The following is a 19839-nucleotide window of genomic DNA, read 5'->3' on the forward strand; positions in this document are numbered from 1 at the left end:
CTATTTGTTATATGTGAGAAATTCTGGGTAAAGAGATAAGTGGCAAAATTCCAAGAATGGGTAAATAGTTTTCTCTATTTTTTTTTTTTTTTTTTTTTTTTTTTTTTGAGACGGAGTCTCGCTCTGCCGCCCAGGCTGGAGTGCAGTGGCCGGATCTCGGCTCACTGCAAACTCCGCCTCCCGAGTTCACGCCATTCTCCTGCCTCAGCCTCCCGAGTAGCTGGGGCTACAGGGGCCCGCCACCTCGCCCGGCTAGTTTTTTGTATTTTTTTTAGTAGAGACGGGTTTTCACCGTGTTAGCCAGTATGGTCTCGATCTCCTGACCTCGTGATCCGCCCGCCTCGGCCTCCCAAAGTGCTGGGATTACAGGCTTGAGCCACCGCGCCCGGCCAGTTTTCTCCATTTTTAAAATGTAGAGAAATTTATTTATATTCTGGAACTATAATGATGTTAATCTCTAATTTTTAGAACAGATTATTATATGTGTTTTGTGAGCATTCCATTAAGAATAATCACTAAGAATTAGAAAGAATGTTTGAGAATAAGTTAAATCCCATTTCTCTTTTGTGAAGGACTGGTAGGTCTGTGGAATAGCATTTATAGAATACCTATATCTCACACATATCCTGTGCACAAAATGTTTAAATGGGAACTAAATAAGAATAGACTTCAATAAGGTTCTGAGACAGTCTGATAATCATGTGCAACCCATATTCTTGTTTCATTCCGCAGTTTATGAAGTTCAAACTCTCCTCCAGGGAAGGTAGCTTTTCCACAGCTTCGTCTACTTTGTCAACTCCTAGTTAAATAAGTACTGTTCCCAAGCTGTGTCTCATGGACCCACAGTGAAACTTAATATCTCCTTGAGTTGTCTCAAAAGGATATTTACTCTTACAAAACATTTATGAGGAATACGAATTTTATCTATGATTTCGTAGCACAGAAAGAGAAGATGAGTTATCCCAGGAACAAAAACAATTTTTAATGATCATCTTAGACATTGCTGACTTAAAAGTATCAGTTGGAATCCCCCAACTTTTAAGTTTCACTAACTTTTCAATTTAGTGCAGCCAATCACCATCTTTCTTGCTCCTCATATCTGCTGTTTCAAAAACAAAATGTCAACATTCCTCTCCCTGGTTCTGCAGGGCAATGTCTTTCCATCCTTGAAGACTTGGCATCAGCTGACACCAGGCTTCTGTGTTGCAGGGAGGTGGGAGAGCAGGAAGGGGTGTTTACCAGCCATGAATGCTTGTTAAGACATGACACCAGGCCCTTGGCACACTGCCATACAAAGGCAATGCACACCGTATAAGACATTCTGATAAATACAATTTTTTCACCCGCATCACATGCAGATTTTTATCTTATCTGTATTTGGTTAGATATTCCTGACCAAACAATTACATTTGCCCACCCACTAATAAGATACCCAGTCACCAATAAAACTCTAAAGATTTATGGTGTATTATTGTGGGCCCTAGGTGCTAAATTTGGCCCATCTTGCTAACTTCTCTAACAAGAACATGTGTAAAAGATTGGAAGTGATATGCTTGTCAAAATTTTGAATGACAGAAAGCTAGGAGAGAATAACTAATGAATTCGTTAATGCAATCAATAGGCTGGAATAATGGTCCAGAATGAAGTTTAATCCACATAAATATAAACTGCCTGTTAATGTAAATTATGCACAGTGAAGTTTAATATACATAAATGTAAAATATTACACTTAAATTCAAAAATGTAGACAAACACATAAGGATTAGGAGACACCTGGTTGTGTTGGTCAATTTCATGTGTCAGTTTGGCTTGGCTATCATCCTTAGTTATTCAAACAGGAATCTGGTTGTTGCTGTGATGCTGTTTTGTAGCTATGATTAAAACCCATCAAAAGGAGATGATTCTAGATAATTTGGGTTGGCCTGAATCCATCAGTTGCAAAGACGTAAGAATGGAGCTGCGGCTTCTCTGAGGAAGAAAAAAATTCCGCCTGTGGAGAGCAGCTTCAGCTCATGCCCAAGAGTTCCAGCCTGTTCTCCCTGATAGCCTGCTCTTTACATATGGGACTTGCCCCGCCAGCCCCACAATCGCATACGCCAATCTCTTACAATAAATTCCTAAGTATAGACATCTCCTCCTGTTTTTTGTTTTGTTTTGTTTTCTGGTTGAACCCTGACTTCTACACTGACTTAGTACTTTTAGGTGAGGACCTGTAACGTTCCTTTTCACTGTAAGAGTCTGAAACTTTATTTTACTAACTATGCTTCCACTGTGTGCCACTAAAAGCTGTTTATCCTTTTAGTTCATGCCATCTAATCTCCCCGGTCTGGAAAGCCAGGTGTGTTGGATATCTTCTAATTGCCTTTGCCTTTTTTTTTTTTTTTAGGGGAACGGAGTCTCTCTCTGTCGCCCAGGCTGGAGTGCAGTGGCGCGATCTCGGCTCACTGCAAGCTCCGCCTCCCTGGTTCGCGCCATTCTCCCGTCTCAGCCTCCCGAGTAGCTGGGACTACAGGCGCCCGCCACCTCGCCCGGCTAGTTTTTTGTATTTTTAGTAGAGACGGGGTTTCGCCGTGTTAGCCAACATGGTATCGATCTCCTGACCTCGTGATCCGCCCACCTCGGCCTTCCAAAATGCTGGGATTATAGACGTAAGCCACCGTGCCCGGCCTTTTTTGGTCTTTTTTTTTTTTTTTTTTTTTTTTTTTTGAGACAGGGTCTCCTTCTGTCGCCCAGGCTAGAGTGCTGTGGCGCAATCTCAGCTCACTGCAGCCTCCGCCTCCTGGCCTCAAGTGATCTTCCTGCCTCAGCCTCCCAAGTATCTGGGATTACAGCCACATGCCACCATGCCCAGCTAATTTTTATATTTTTGGTAGATACAAGGTTTCACCATATTGGCCAGGCTGGTCTCAAACTCCTGAGCTTAGGCAATCCTCCCACCTCAGCTCCCTGAAGTGCTGGGATGACAGGCATAGGCCATGACCCCGGCCTTTTGATTGCCGTTCTAGATCCCACTCCATCTTGTTCTGTGCCATGGGACTCTAACCCATAAGGACCACATCGCATCAATGGACTCCCTTTCCTTTCTGCTTCTGAAGAGATTTGGTTGAAAAGCATCACTAGCAGGAGGTATGAAGGGTAAGCAGGAAATGAGGTGGGACTGTTTCTTCCTTGCCTCCTCAATCTGGGTCTCTGCAGGCTGGCTTTGTCCTTGACTTGAGGCCATAGTTCTGTCACAGAGCCTTCTCCACATACCTCTGGTAGCCACCACTGCCCTGTGGCACTTCAGGGCCATGGGGGTAATGCCAGTCCTGCTACTCGCCCCAGGGGGAACTTTGTGGTTCCCCTATATCCTGTCTACGCCTTTAGAAATAGTCTCTTTATTAAACTCTTCTCAAATGACTCAATTTAAATGTGCCATTTGTTTCCTGCCAAATCCCTAACTTCAGTTAGCTAAGCATGTCAACATTTCGAAGTCATATCTAGAGCCAATTCTTCAAATGGGCAGTGAACCAGTCTTTTGGAGCTAAATGTGAGGAAAAAATACGCTTAAATATTAAGATTTTAAAACGTGAAAATCCTTGTCAAAGCCGGACTCTCAGAAACAAGAGACTAACATCAATGAGTTCATCCAGCCCCAAAACTATTCTCTTTCTCCTCCATAACCCATGGTTCATAACCCATGGTTCTCAATTTCTGTCTATTGCTCTTATTAGCAGTGATCACTTTTCTGTATTTACTTGTGTCAGAAGAACACATTTTCTGATGATCAACCTTCCTTATTGTTGTCAGTTCAAATTCTGAATCTAAAATATTGGGTAACAGCCTGGGCAACATAGCAAGCCCTCATCTCTACTAAAAATTTAAAAAATTAGTTGGGCATGGTGGCACGTGCCTGTAGTCCCAGCTACTCAGGGGGCTGAGACAGGAGTCTCTCTCTCTCTCTTTTTTTTTTTTTTTTTTTTTTTTGACATAGTCTCTGTCTCTGTCACCCAGGCTGGAGTGCAGTGGCGAGATCTCGGCTCACTGCAAGCTCTGCCACCCAGGTTCACGCCATCCTCCTGCCTCAGCCTCCCAAGTAGCTGGGACTACAGGCGCCTGCCACCATGCCAGGCTAATTTTTGTATTTTTAGTAGAGATGGGGTTTCACTGTGGTAGCCAGGATGGTCTCAATCTCCTGACCTCATGATCCGCCTGCCCCAGCCTCCGGAAGTGCTGGGATTACAGGTGTGAGCCACCTCGCGCGGCCCGACAGGAGTATTTCTTGAGCCCAAGGTGTGGAGGTTGCAGCGAGCCAAGATCATGCAGCTGCACTCCAGCCTGGATAACAGAGTGAGACCCTGTCTCAAAAAAATAAAATAAAATAAAATAAAACAAAGGTAGAAGCCTGCAGAATTTAATGCTTTTGTGTGTATAAATATTTATGACTATATCCTAAGACTTCTCAGAAAGCAGCTCTAAAATTTGATTTTATATTGCATGTAGTCATTTTAAATTTACATGTGAAAAGATATTCTACTTACAATGATTCTTATTTCTCAAGATATCTTTATTTTGAATTCCTTTTATTTTACATTGATTCTTCTTTTCTTCTAAGAGATTTTCTCTTTTATTGATTACATTACTTGATGTTCTTTGTTCCAATATGTGTGGTAAATATTGTTTGATTTCATTCGCTGATACCTACAAAGAAAAAGACTGTTGCTCATTTTGTTCATGTGTGAGTTTTTTCAAATGAAACAAAGGAAAGTGAAAAATTCATATATTCATGGCAAAAATACAAGCTTAATGCAATTACTCGAATTCTTGCTTTTTTCAAATCAAATTGACAGATGGCTTACTTCACTTTAGAAATCCATGTTTTATGAATAAAAACCTTTTAAACCTATTATATTGTCATCCGAACTGCAGAACCAAGCATTAAAAGCTAAATGTTACAAATAAAATAGTAGGAGAATTTTAAAAATTTACCTTCCACTGGTAAGTTGTCATGGCAATGTCAATTGTGTTAGCTAAAAAAAATGAAGACGTTAATATTGCCTTACACATTACAACAAATTTATAATGGGTGGAAAGTATAGAAAATCTTCTGATTGACTTTAAAATAACAATATTTCCCAAAATATTAAAACAATATTTCCCAAAGGTCCTTTTCAGAAGTTATATAATTACAATTAATCTTTTTTAAGTAGGGTAATAGGCTTAGGGGATTATTTCTGAGTAGTAGAAAACAATGCAGGAATTAAGGGAGAAAATTAAAGCTTTATGAAAGTAAATATTCATGATTTACCTACGTAATTTTCAGGGTAAATTATATTGAAAGATTAAAATTTTTCCTTTGTCAATTATTACTATCATTATTATTATTTTTGAGACGGAGTCTCACTCTGTCACCCACGCTGGAGTGCAGTGGCGCGATCTCAGCTCACTGCAACCTCCGCCTCCCGGGATCAAGTGATTGTCCTGCCTTAGCCTCCTGAGTAACTGAGACTACAGGCGCGTGCCACCATGCCTGGCTAATTTTTGTATTTTTAGTAGAAACAGGGTTTCACCATGTTGGCCAGGTTGTTCTCAAACTTCTGACCTCTGGTGATCTGCCCTCCTCGGCCCCCCAAAGTGCTGGGAATACAGGCATGAGCCACCGCACCTGGCCTTCTTTGTGAATTACTACTTCTAAGAATCAAGATTTTTTGTTTGATTTTTTTTTCCTTTTCTTCAGTGTAGTTTAAACTTTCTTTTCTGGCATGCTTAAATCCTTTGAGGTGGTAGCAAAGACATCAGGGCAATGACCCAGGGGACAGAGCAAGCAGAGACATGAAGCCACGTAAAGGACTTTTTAACAACAACTTTAGGCTAGGCACGGTGGCTCACACCTGTAATCCCAGCATTGTATGAGGCCGAGGTGTCTGGATTGCCTGAGGTCAGGAGTTCGAGACCAGCCTGGCCAACATGAAACCCTGTCGCTACTAAAAAAACAAAAATGTTAGCCAGGCCTGGTGGTGCGTGCCTGTAATCCCAACTACTCGGGAGGCGAGGCAGGAGAATCGCTTGAACCCTGGAGGCAGAGGTTACAGGGAGCTGAGATCGCACCACTGTACTACAGCCTGGCAACAGAGTGACTCTCAAAAACTAAAATAAAAATAAAAACAGCTTTAATGAGATATAATTCACATATTATAAATTATATATTAACCCATTTAAAGTGTACAATTCAATGGTTGTTTAGAATATTCACAGACTTGTGCAACCATTATCATGGTCAGTTTTAAAACATTTTTATCACCTTTAAGAAAAAAACCACAAATCCTTTAGCTATCTCCTTCCCTTCCCTGTACTCCCATCCTCCCTACCCCAACCCTAAGCAACCACTAATCTATGCTTTATCTTTATAGATTTCTCTATTGTGGGACATTGATATGAATAGAATCATATAGTATGTGATTTTTTTGTGTGACTGGCTTCTTTCACCTAGATTTGTTTTCAAGGTTGATCCATGTTGTAGCATATATCAGCACTTCAATTCTTTCTATGGCTAAATTAAATAATATGCTCCATGCTGTCATTCAGAGACCCAAGCAGATATTAAATAGATACTGTGCCAGCTTCAACATGTGGATTCCAAGGTCTCCTGGAGCATCAGTATCTAGCAGATAGAAAGAGAAAGAGCCTGGAAGATTATGTGGAGAAAAGGTTTCTGTTTTGTTTTGCTTTGTGTCATTTGGCTTGCTTTGCTTTCTTGGTTTGCTTTGCTTTCTTTAATAGGCCAGACCTGGAAGGGGCACATAGTGCTTTTAGCCACTTTCTTTTTTTAAATTTTAATTAAAATTTATTAGATGTTTAGTAAGTACATAATAGCTCAGTAAACATAAGGTTTTTTTGGTTTATTTGTTTGTTTGTTTAAATTTCTGCAGGTTTTGGGGTAACAGGTGGTATCTGGTTACACGAGTTCTTCAGTGGTGATTTGTGAGATTTTGGTGCACACATTACCCAAGTAGTATACACGGAACCCCATTTGTAGCCTTTTATTCCTTACCCTCTTCCCACCCTTTCCCACCAATTCCCCCAAAGTCCATTGTATCATTCTTATGGCTTTGCATCCTCATAGCTTAGCTCCCACTTATGAGTGACAATATCCAATGTTTGGTTTTCCATTCCTGAGTTACTTCGCTTATAATAATATTATCCAGTCCCATCCAAGTTGCTTTGAATGCTGTTAACTCATTCCTTTTTATGACTGAGTAGTATTCTATATATATATAGAGAGAGAGAAAGAGTAGTATTCCATGTATATATATAACATATATGTATATATGTTATATGTATATACACATATGTATATATGTTGTATGTATATATACATATGTGTATATATGTTATGTGTATACATCTATGTATATATGTTATATGTATAGATACATATATGTATGCATGTATACATGTATATATGTAATGTATATACATACATATGTGTATATATCACAGTTTATCTGCTCGTTGATTGATGGGCATTTGGGCTGGTTCTATATTTTTGCAATTGTGAATTGTGCTGCTATAAACCTGTGTGCAAGCATCTTTTTTGTATAATGATATCTTTTCCTCTGGGTAGATACCCAGTAGTGGGATTGCTGGATCAAATGGTAGTTCTACTTTTAGTTCTTTAAGGAATCTTCACACTGTTTTCCACAGTGGTTGTTCTAGTTTACATTCCCACAGCAGTGTAGAAGTGTTCCCTTTTCACCACATCCATGCCAACATCCATTATTTTTTGATTTTTTTGATTATGGCCATTCTTGCAGGAGTAAGCTGGTATCACATTGTGGTTTTGATTTGCATTTCCTGCTTTCAGCCACTTTCTGTTAGCCCCACCTAACTGCAAGAGGGCTGAGAAACATAATCTATTTAGGTATCTGCAAGAAGAGAACATGGACTTTGATGAGCATCCTGCACTCTCTGGTATAGCGGAATTGTATGTTATTGCCATTTAACTTCAACTTTTCCGTTCAACAATAACTAGCATCTAAGTTGAGGAGGCAGTACAAGTTTGGCAAATGCCTGTGATTGTCTGATGTTTCTACTGGCTTCTTTACAGAGGCCAGTGTTTCTCGACTTTGGGTTTCTCCCTCATCCAGAACAACAGCAGAACATTGTCAGAGAGACCAAGTGTTAGGGAGCCTTGGAAGACAGAGAGGCTTTCTCTGACTCTCCAAGGCATCCAGAGATTAAATAATTTAATAACAAGCATTTTTGGAGCATCACTCTCAGTCCCTGCTCTCAGAACTAGGGATACAGTCACAAACAAACAACTAAACAAAGTCTCTGCCCTCTTGCAGCTGATTTTCTGCCAGGGAAGAAAATAGTCAACTGATAAAAGGAGGTGTTTTTAAAAAGGGAAAGGGGAAAGAAGTGATAAAAGTTAGTGTTATTTGATACAGGGTGGTCAGGGAAAAGTTCTATGATTACATTTGAGTAGACCCCTGTGGGAAGGGAGGGAGTTAGCCAGGCAAATAAACCTCAGGAAGGGAGTTCTGACAGAGGGAATGGCAAATGCAAAGGCGCTGAAGCAGGAACACATAGGTGTGCAAGGAAGACAGGGTAACTGGAGCAGAGTGAGTGGGGTGGGGAGAGGGGAGAATAATGAGGCAGAGAGGCAGCGCTGAGGCCAAGCTCAGGATTGGGAGTCGTGTTCTGTGTGAACGGGAGCCCCGTGGAGGGTTCTGAGCAGAGGAGTGATATTGACTGACTTAAATTTCAGAAGTATCATTCTGGCTCGTTTGTGGAGAATATGGTATGGTAGAGATGGAGTGGGGAAAAGAGATCAATTGAAATAAGCCACTTGAGAATTGATGGTGACAGTGAAGAAACAAGATGGTAGAGGGGGAAATGGTGATAGTGGTTGTGGTTGGTTTCTGGAGATATTCCAGAAACATTCCTGACAAGATTTTCTGTTGAAGAGCTTATCATGTGCATTTTAGTTTTTAAACAGGAAATGCAATAAAAGCATGTTTGTAAAGCTCTCCTGGCCTCATCTATAGACTAGCTATAGCTCTTCATCAGAAAAAGAAGCTGTGTTTAGATAGTCTCTTACATCTTCACTTGCCCTCCTGCCTCTTCACTTCCCTGTATCTTGAAGATCTGAAATAGCCTTTGCCAAAATTATGACAGGGAGAAAATTATGACAGTGAAAGGCATCTGACCTAACCAACTCCATCTTACCTTTAACCTCCAAACTGCCTTTGGTCATTCCTGGGTGTGAGCCAAGCTAACTTTGGGAGAAATGATAATAGCCCTTCCCAAAAACTAAACCACCTTTGTAAAACTAATGAAAGGCCACCAGGTTAGGAGGATGAAAGGGACCCAAATTCTGCTAAGATGTAGGCATAGTTCAATGATTACCAGCCACTATTCTAGAGGTCACAAGATTTACAACTACCCCAATGAGTCCTGTAAATAACGTCACTATTGTAGAACATAAGATTGGCCTTTTGAGATGTCTTTTGAGGCCCACCTGTACCAGTGATTCCTCTGTGGTCCCCATCCAGAACTGGATTCAATACATTAAGACTGTTTTCCACACCCAGATGATTACAGCCCCAACAAATCAGCAGCACCCATTCCCTACCCTCCTATGCATCAAACTATCCTTGAAAATCCCTAGCCTTGGAATTTTCAGGGAGGTTGATTTGAGTGATAATAAAACTCCGGTTTCCCATTTAGCCAGCTCTATGTGTATTAAACCCTTTTTCTATTGCAGTTCCCCTGTCTTGATACATCTATCTGGGCAGAAAGCAAGATGAACCCATTGGGTGTTTACAGGTTCACACTGGATAAGTTTTTCTCGAGCATCCCTTTGAACATATCACTGCCCAACTCAAGTCTTCAGTTCTCAGGCACAACAGGATAAAATCAAACCACTTTGCACGAAATCTAAGATTCTTCACAGTCTGACCTAAAAATGTCACAGTGAGCTTGTTTTGTTACTACTACCACACTTACACAAACATTGGTGACAGCCAAACTCTTCTACTCACTGTTTCACAGATAGATTCTTTCCTACTTCCTTGTTTTCTTACTTAAAGAGTTTTCATTGTCTCTTCTTTCCTGTTATCTCCAATATTACTTCTGGTTCAAGGCCCAACTACGAATCTTTTTCCCCAAGACTCATCAGTATCACTGTGACCCACCGTGATGGCCCTCCCTCTGAATTTGTAGTTTCCTTTCTTCTTGGTTAGTAGTAGTAAGACAGCCAAATGCCTAGGCAAGTAAAAAAGGGGTCCTCAGAGAATCTCCAACCCGCCCAGGTGTTTACATCAGATGCTTTCGTGCAGATGAGCGCCTGGAGCTCCACGTGCACGCTGGGGGAAGTGGGTGGAGCCAGGAGGAATTCGTGCCTTACGAAGTGTAGGAGCCTGCTCTCTTCAGCTCATGTGGTGACCCAGGAATCAATCTGGGAGGTGGTGGGGGCTGGTTACCAGAAACTCCATCTCTCATTGCTGAGTTTATTTTTTCCTTTTTGCCCAATAAAACCCTGCTCTACTCACCCTTCTATGTGTCCATGTGCCTGACTTTTCCTGGTCCAGTAACAAGAACCTGGGTTTTAGCTGAACTAAGGAGCAAATCTGCAACACAGTAGCTCACTGCTCTGCGTTCTCTAAAGCTGACCTCCTAATACATCACATATTTCATGTTTTATCTAGTCAATTATTTATAGATACTTTGTAAACATTTTGGTATATTTCTCATGTAAAATAGGCTGCCTTGAGTCAAGGGAAGCTTAATGAATAGGTGAGTTTCTTTATTTTGGGGAACCGTCTTGTTTCCTTAAAGGCAGAAAGGTGTTTCACAAGAGAAACTAAAAAGGACAGAAGGTTTCGAGCAAAGAAAGTTTGAATTTATCTTGCTACACGTTTAATTGTAATTTATTTGTGGCTAATGTCTGCTTTTTGTTCCTAGAGACACTTCCAAAGCAGGACCCAGTCCTATGGTACTATGCTTGAAGGCAAAAGCAAACAAACCCACAAACAAAAACAGTGCTGGGAGGCAGAAAACCTTTTTTCTTTTTTCTTTTTCTTTTTCTTTTTTTTTTTTTTTTTTTTTTTTTTGAGACAGAGTTTTGCTCTGTCGCCCAGGCTGGAGAGTAGTGGTGCAATTTCAGCTCACTGCAACCTCCGCCTCCTGGGTTCAAGCGATTCTCTTGCCTCAGCCTCCTGAGTAGCTGGGATTACAGGTGCACACCACCACGCCCAGCTAATTTTTGTATTTTTAGTAGAGATGGGGTTTCACCATGTTGGTCAGGCTCGTCTCAAACCCCTGACCTTGTGCTCTGCCCACCTCGGCCTCCCAAAGTGCTGGGATTACAGGTGTGAGTCCCTGTGCCCGGCCCAGAAAACCTTTTTATAGCTTCTAGTTTAAAAGAGTCTGTCAGTCTGCTAAGGCTAGACTTTGACTTAAGAGTTTTTACATTGTTTGTTTGGATGAAAATTAGTTTTATTCTCAAAACAACACACAATTTAACTTTTTAAACACAAGAAACTTTGAGTACATGTTAACATATAAACAGATATCTTATTCACAATCATCCATTCCAGTTGCTCACACCCCAAAATAAATGCTATAGATTGTAAGAATTTAATTGACATTGCTCACATCGTATTTTCTGTTTACCATTTATTAGCTGTGTCTAACGGTGAGCATTAATTAACCTCTCTGTGACTCAGTTTACCCCTCTATAAAATAGGGGTAATACACTGCCTATCTCATTGGGTTGTTTTGAGGATTAAATGAGTTAATACATGTGAAGAGCCTTGGACACTGCAAACAGTCAATAAACATTAACTGTTATTATTATATTAACTATATATGTTTTGTGTTTAAATACATTTTTCTGTTTTTCTGTTTCGGATTCTAAAATACTAGAATCTGGGTCCTCTGGCTGTTTAATTTGCTCTGTTTGTCAGTAAATGCAGGTGTTCTGAGCCTTGGAAATCAGTAAACATCATTTGTTTTATTGAAATGTAGTGGGTTTTCTCTTCTTTTTTTTTTTTTTCGAGATGGAGTCTGGTCCTGTTGCCCAGGCTAGAGTGCGGTGGGGGTGCAACCTCAGCTCACTGCAACCTCCACCTCCTGGGTTCAAGCAATTTTCCGGTCTCAGCCTCCTGAGTAGCTGGGATTACAAGCTCGTGCCACTGTGCCTGGCTAATTTTTTGTATCTTTAGTAAAGATGGGGTTTCACCATGTTGGCCAGGCTGGTCTTGAAACCCTGACCTCATGATCCACCTGCCTTGGCCTCCCAAAGCACTGGGATTACAGGCAAGAGCCACCACACCTGGCCAAAATATAGTGTTTTTTAATCTCTTAAGCAGAATATCTTAAAAATGTTTTATTAGTAGAAAATACTTATATGTCATATATTTTCTGAACTAATATCTTTCCAAGACACTGAACAGCAATTTTAGCATATCCTAGGACCCTGTGGCTGCCTAGGCTGTATTTGATGCTAAATATTTCAGCCCCCAAATCCTATACTTATTCTTTAATAGAATTTCAATAGCAGCAACGTGACTGATGCTAAGGGGACTATTTTAATAGACTCCTCAAATAGTTTTTTGAGAGGCAACAGGTCTAAAATAGTCATGTAATGAAACACCCTTATTCTTTTTTTTTTTTTTTTTTTTGAGATGGAGTTTTGTTCTTGTTGCCCAGGCTGGAGTACAATGGCATGGTCTCAGCTCACTGCAACCTCCACCTCCCAAGTTCAAGCAATTCTCATGCCTCAGCCTCCCAAGTAGCTGGGATTACAGGCATGTGCCACCATGCCCGGCTAATTTTTGTATTTTTAGTAGAGATGGGGTTTCGCCATGTTAGCCAGGCTGGTCCCAAACTCCTGGCCTCAGGTGATCCACCTGCTTCGGCCTCCCAAAGTGCTGGGATTACAGGCATAAGCCACTGCGCCCAGCCAACAGCCCTATTCTTTAAGAGTTATACAAAAAGCACCGATTCACTCATTCAGTACATTTATGCTAGGCATTCACTAGGAATTGAAGATACAGTGACACATAAGACAGAAGAATTTTCTGATCATATGGAGCTTCCATTTGTCTGTAAGAAATGCAACAACCAGTAAACAAATAAACGAACAAGTTAGTATCAGATATCCATACATGCTATGAAAAGAATAAAGCAAGAAAATGTAACAAAGTGAAACATGGGGTGAAGAAGGGTTGGTGCATAATTTTGATTGGGTGCCCAAGAAAAGCCTTACAGAAGAGGTGACTTTGGAGCCAAGAATTTAATGACAAAAAAGCAGTTCTGCAAAGATATGAAGGCAGAGCATTCCAGGCAGAAAGGACAGCAAGTACCAACGCCCTAAAGTGGGAACAAACTTGTATGTTCCAGGAATGGAAATAAGTCCCAAGTGCCTGAAGGAGTGAGCCAAGGAGATAATTATCAAAGAGAAAGACACAGAGAGAAGTAGGGAGTGATATCATACAGGGACATGATAAGGAGGTGGCATTTTATCTGAAGGACAAGAGGAAGACATTGCGGTCCTAGGTGACAAGCTCTGATGGATGTTTTAGAAGAAAAAACTATCCTGGCTGACATGTGAGGAACAGATTATACAGCATCATGAGTGGGAGCAGGGGCCAGGCATGGTGGCTCATGCCTGTAATCCCAGCACTTTGGGGGGCCAAAGTGGGCAAATCACCTGAGGTCAGGAGTTCAAGACCTCCTGACCTCATAGCCTGGCCAACATAGCAAAATCCCATCTCTACTAAAAAATACAAAAATGAGTCATGCGTGGTGGCAGGCACCTGTAATCCCAGCTACTCAGGAGGCTGAGGCAGGGAATCGCTTGAACCCGGGAGGCAGAGGTTGCAGTGAGCCAAGATCTCACCACTGCACTCCAGCCTGGGTGACAGAGCGAGACTCCATCTCAAAAAGAAAAAGAGTTGGAGCAGGAAGAACAGTTTGGAGACAGTTGCAGTCAACTTGGTGAAGGATAGATAGTGTGACTCAGCTGAGTGCAGAAGCAATGGAGATAAATTATATGGGCAGATTTAGGGTATGTTTTAGAAGTTTAACAGTATTGACTCCGTGTTAGAGAAAAGCTAGCTTGCTTGCTTGAATATAATTATCGTTTTGCTTGAGTCTGGAGATTATTCACTAAAACAGCCTTGGGAAAACAGGACCTTCAACAGAAATAAAAGATACAGACCAACAACTCTGGGAATGAGCTAACTGGCCTCATAAGAACAGGTTGACGGCCCCTGCAGAAGGTCACAGGCGTTAACGCAGAAAGCAATGATTAACTGCCTGCCTGAGATTGTGCACATTTCACAAGAATGTTTTGCTATCACTTCCCTTCATTACTCTTAAAAACCTCTGATCTAGGGGGCAATTTGTAAGGGTGGTCTTTGAATGCTAATTCACTGCCCTCCCCAGGTGTCTGGCTTCTTGAATAAGGCTAACTTTCCTTCCATCAAAGCTCTTTTCCTGAGTTTTTGTCTTTCAAGTGATGAGTGGCCCAGTTACAGAAGTGGTGCAAGTAGAAATGGAGATGGACTGAACACAGGGGTAAGAGAAAGGACAGGGTCAAAGATAACTTCTTGTTTTGGAGCGAGACCAGCTGAGTGATTTGGAGATTCCAGTTATAGGGATGGAGAAAACTGGGGACAGAGGAGATTTTTGGAGAGAATCAAAGTCTCTCCCCAACCCCTTGCATGCAAACCTGTATATGTGGTAATATCTTCAAATCGGGTGCCTATATATGAAACATTAAATGTATTTGTCTAAGAGTAAAGAGCGAGTCATGTTTGATATGGAATGGGAAGTGAGCATCATCCCTCACAAATGATAGAAAGGTGGGAAGTAAAAGAACTGGAAAGTGAGAATTCTTTACTTGCCAGTGACTTACTTTCCCTAGGGCTCAACAATCAAAAGCATTTCTTGTTTTCCTTAACGATCTATGTCCCTTTTTATTTCCTGGTTCATATCCCCCAAAATAGTCACTGTTCCTTGGCACTGTGTAATACATTACATTCTGCTGATAAAGCTCTTGGGAAAAAGAGGAAATGAAAAGTAAGAGCTTATAGAAGGCATCAGTGAGGACAATAACAGTAGCAAACCAAGACTAGCTGGTCACCTTCTCACCAGCGGTCTTTGTCTAGGTAGATGAACGAGGTGCTATCGAGACATAATGTGGCAGAAAACACAAGATGCTGCCATTGGTTTGACAAAAGAGAGAAATGAATTTCTACTTTTCCTGCTATATATAGATGCAGATTCCATATACTATGTTTAAACCACTATATTTCCAAAGAGTATGAACACTAGTGCCCCAGATATCATAAGAAAAAAGCTAGGTTATGAAGAAAGCCAAGAGGAAGTGCAAACCAAAGAAAATGAGATTTTCTATAAGAAAACTAGGTTTTCCTAGGTCATTGGTTCTTAAAGTATGGTCCCTGAAATCTGTGAGACGTGCAAATTATCTGCTCCACCTGAGGTCTACAGAACCAGAAACTCTGGGATTGAAGTCCAGCAATCTGTGATTTAACAAGTCCTCCAGGTGATTTTGTTGTATGCTAAAGTTTAAGAACCCCTGCCCTAGGTAATAGTGGAAGAAGGTTATTAGCACATGAGAGTGAAATTGAAGTCCAACATTAAATAATACAAAAATTTAACATCAGTCATAATACAGTGAAGGTATGTGTACATATAGCAAAGACTCACATAGAAGCAGATGTTTTAATTATGGTTTCCCATCAGAAATTGAAAATATGTCAGATTATTAGCTTTCTAGGTCTTAAATAAATGCATGTACGTTTGAAAAAAATGGGGGCTGGCAATTTTAAACTTTAAAATTAACTGTTTTTATAGTTTTTCCTCCCTTAAAATAAGACTTTATTTATGAGGACCAGGCACGGTGGCTCACGCCTGTAATCCTAGCACTTTGGGAGGCCGAGGAAGGTGGATCACGAGGTCAGGAGATCAAGACTATCCTGGCTAACATGGTGAAACCCTGTCTCTACTAAAAATACAAAAAAATTAGCTGGGCGTGGTGGTGGGCTCCTGTAGTCCCAAATGCTGGGGAGGCTGAGGCAGGAGAATGGCATGAACCTGGGAGGTGGAGCTCACAGTGAGCCGAGATCGCGCCACTGCACTCCAACCTGGGCGACAGAGCAAGACTCCATTTCAAAAAAAAAAAAAAGATTTTATTTATGAGATGTTTACATTGAAGCAAAGCTGTTTTTGTTAATGGACTTGATGTCTTTTATTTTTTTCCTAGGCTTTTCAATTAAGAATATAAAACAAGGCCGGGCGCGGTGGCTCAAGCCTGTAATCCTAGCCCTTTGGGAGGCCGAGATGGGCGGATCACGAGGTCAGGAGATCGAGACCATCCTGGATAACATGGTGAAACCCTGTCTCTACTAAAAAAATACAAAAAAACTAGCTGGGCGTGGTGGTGGGCGCCTGTAGTCCCAGCTACTCGGGAGGCTGAGGCAGGAGAATGGCGTAAACCCGGGAGGCGGAGCTTGCAGTGAGCTGAGATCCGGCCACTGCACTCCAGCCTGGGCGACAGAGGGAGACTCCGTCTCAAAAAAAGAAAGAAAAAAGAAAAAAAAAAAAAAAGAATATAAAACAATCAGCATACATTTTCCTAACACATCTAAAATTTTTTAAAACAAAGCAAATATGTTAGATGCAATAACCACCCCCAAGTGAAAAGAATAATTATCCCTTATAGAGAAGAAGTAACTCATTCAGTTACTTCAGCAAATTATCAGTAAAAATATTTCTGCCCCTTGGCAAAGCCATTGCTTATTATTTTATTGTGTATTTGCACATCCACCTTCTAATGTCACCAAACAAGAATAATAGACAGCTTCCTAAGGGTAAATTGTGAAATACAGGGAAATGGTAAAGTAGCAAATAAAAAGGAAAAAAGTGACATGAGTGATATTAATAATACAGTGCTAAAATAAGATTTATATTAACTGCTAATGCTTTCTGAAATTCAGAGAACATTAACAACTGATACATACTAGAGTCTGTATTTATATTCTGTATTTACATGCAAGGAGCAGAAAATTATAGTTAAACATACAGCCATGTCAACTCTTCATGGTACAGGGAATACATGGATTATCAAAAGAACTCAGGCTTTTTTTTTTTATTCATTACTTTCAGCACTTCTTTTCTCTTAATTTTACTAGAGCTACTGATAGTTTCTGTTCATTCCTTGATACACGGATTGCTAAATGACATTCATTCATTCACAAATATTTAGCAAGCACTTATTAAATTGTAGTGACTAATCAAGAGATATTTGTATCTCTGAGAACAATACAAAAAAGTAAAGAGTTCAGTTTCCTTTGAGAGAGTCAAATGGGGAGTGAAGTAATAGCAAGTTTGTAGACACATGATTACATGCAACAAGAAAGCAGATGAAGACCCAGTAGTCTGGGAGAGGAGTTAGAAAATGAGGGATGTGCTATTTTAAATTGACGATAAAAAAAAAATTCACCAATTTTTATGGGCTTAGAATGGGGGTGTGCATGCTGATTGGTCCATGGCTTGGAAAAAGCACCATTTAATTGGTTAAAAGGCATCGTCCAGAAGGAACCAATTGAGAGAGAGAAAGAGTAAGATGGGGGTAGAACTTCTCATTCTAGGTGTGGATTCCATCCAGAATTGGCAGCTTGGTTTTCAGTCTTTAACCTCTCTTTGGCTTGAAGGTCGGGTTTCACTGGGGACCGGTCCCTGTCTGCCTAGGAATTTGTCTGTCTTCTGTTACTATCAGTACAAAGGCCCTGAGACTTGGGTACTCCAGAGATAGCATGGAGACCAACGTGTCCGGAATAGGGTGAGTAATGGGAGTATGGTCAGAGCTCAGAGAAAGAGCAAATGCTAGTCATGTAAGGCCCTGTGGGATGTGATGAAGAGTTTAGATTTTGTCTTAAGTGTAATGGAATACATACCATGAGGTGAATAGGCTGCAATAGAGCAAGACTGCAGGAGATCAGGGAGGTGGCTACCACAGAGTCCAGACGGGTGAGCTGGTGTAGTAGTTAAAAGGGATGGGATTCTGGATATTTTAAAGACCAAGATAACTGGGATATTGTGTATGAGAGAAAGAAGCAGAGGGTGAGCTTAAGATTTTTAATCTAAGCATCTGGTGGATGAAGGAGCCATTTACTGGCAAAGGAGACATCAGTAAAGGAATAGGTTTGGAGCTGAGAAAAATCAAGAGTTCAGTAGTCAACATGTCAAGTCTTAGATCTGTTTTACACATCCTAGTAGATATGTGCCTGAAGTCGTTTGTGTCTGGGGTTGAGGCAGTGTAGGTTATAGCTGCTGGTAGGTTGATAGAGTTGTTGATGGGTGGTTATAGAATTGCTCTTCAAACTGTTTCCTTTTTTTTCAGTGTGAAAAATACAAAGCATTTTGCTAAATGCATTATGAGGGTGGCTTTCTGAAACTGGAGAACAAACAAAACCCAGGAAGGTCATCAGCTGAGATGTGTTGGAATTTTGGGAAGGGAGAAGTCATGAAATAGTAATCTTAGAGATGTGGAATAATAAATTTGACTAGGGAGATGTTCATGTTTGCTGGGAAACACTGAAGGCCTCCTTGGTCTGTGGTCATGAAATTAAAATGAGACTGGTTGCCTGATTCTCTTTATTCCCAGCCATGTTCAGCCACCCAGAAGTAGGAATTGAATAGATGGAGAACTACATTTCATCAGGGTTAAGGTTTTGCCAATAAATGAAATGGAGTGCAAGGGGAGTAACTAAACGGAAGATCTATATGAGGAAGTGATTTCACAGCGCCCCACAATGTTATCTGCAATTCCCAAATCCAAAAAACTGAACACTGAACGCTTTTTCATTAGTTTGGTGCTCTAAATCAGTTGGTGTGAAAACTTGACCTGACCTTATGTTAGGTTAATTCTGTTCTTTATTCCATTTAGTGTGATATTCTGTTTTTCTGCATGAATATTAATGAAAACAATGTATTTCCTCAATCTCTACTTGGGGTATTCTGTAATATGTTAGGAGTGTGTGTGTGTATGTTTCTCCTTCCCTTTCTCTCTTTCTTTTACATTTGACATTATTTTACATTATTACACTATTTACATTTTAATATATACTTATAGATATATGTTTACATTTCTAAAATGTAATACTTTGAATTTAATACTTTTAATTTAATACTTTAATTCTAAAATTTAATACTTTGAATTCTGCCTCACACTCTTCCAAAAAATTGCGGAGGAGGGAATACTTTCAAACTTATTCTATGAGGCCAGCATTACCCCAATACCAAAGCTAGACAAGGACACTACCAGGAAAGAAAACTATAGCCAATATCGCTGATAAATATTGATGCAAAAATCTTCAAAATATTAGCAAACTGTATATTAAAAATTTATATACCATATAAATTAAATGCATATTAAAAAATTATATACCATGACCAAGTGGGATTTTTTTCTGATATGCAAGGATGGTTCAACACAGGGAAATTATGTAATATGTCACATTAACAAAATGAAAGAGAAAAAAAGCACATTATTATCTCAATTGATGTAGGAAAAGAATTTGACAAAATTTGACATGCTTTTGTGATAAAAAGCATTCAAAAACAAAGATTAGAAGTAAATACCTTAATATAATAAATAAAGACCCTCTATGAAGTGTTACATACTCAATGGTTAATATCACACTCAGTGGTTAAAGTTAATATCATATTCAATGGTTAAAGACTGAAAGCTTTTCCTTTGAGATCAGGAACAAAGCAAAGATACCCAGTGTTACTGCTTTCACTCAACATAGTACTGAAAGT

General features: G+C 40.2%; 1 protein-coding gene across 1 annotated transcript in view; it reads right to left on the minus strand.

Annotated features, from left to right (window-relative positions):
- The window catches only part of LOC135965287 (protein sel-1 homolog 2-like), an 87167-nt gene extending 77929 nt beyond the window's left edge, over positions 1 to 9238 (minus strand). The window contains exons 1-3 of the mRNA XM_074003181.1: positions 9211 to 9238; positions 4969 to 5009; positions 4521 to 4680 (exon numbers count right to left, since the gene is read on the minus strand). Coding sequence (XP_073859282.1) covers positions 4521 to 4680; positions 4969 to 5009; positions 9211 to 9238 — 229 coding nt within the window. The remainder of the gene's footprint in view (positions 1 to 4520; positions 4681 to 4968; positions 5010 to 9210) is intronic.
- Between the last annotated feature and the right edge of the window lie 10601 nt (positions 9239 to 19839).

Source organism: Macaca fascicularis, chromosome 10 (genome assembly GCF_037993035.2).
Source record: "Macaca fascicularis isolate 582-1 chromosome 10, T2T-MFA8v1.1".
Taxonomy (NCBI): domain Eukaryota; kingdom Metazoa; phylum Chordata; class Mammalia; order Primates; family Cercopithecidae; genus Macaca; species Macaca fascicularis.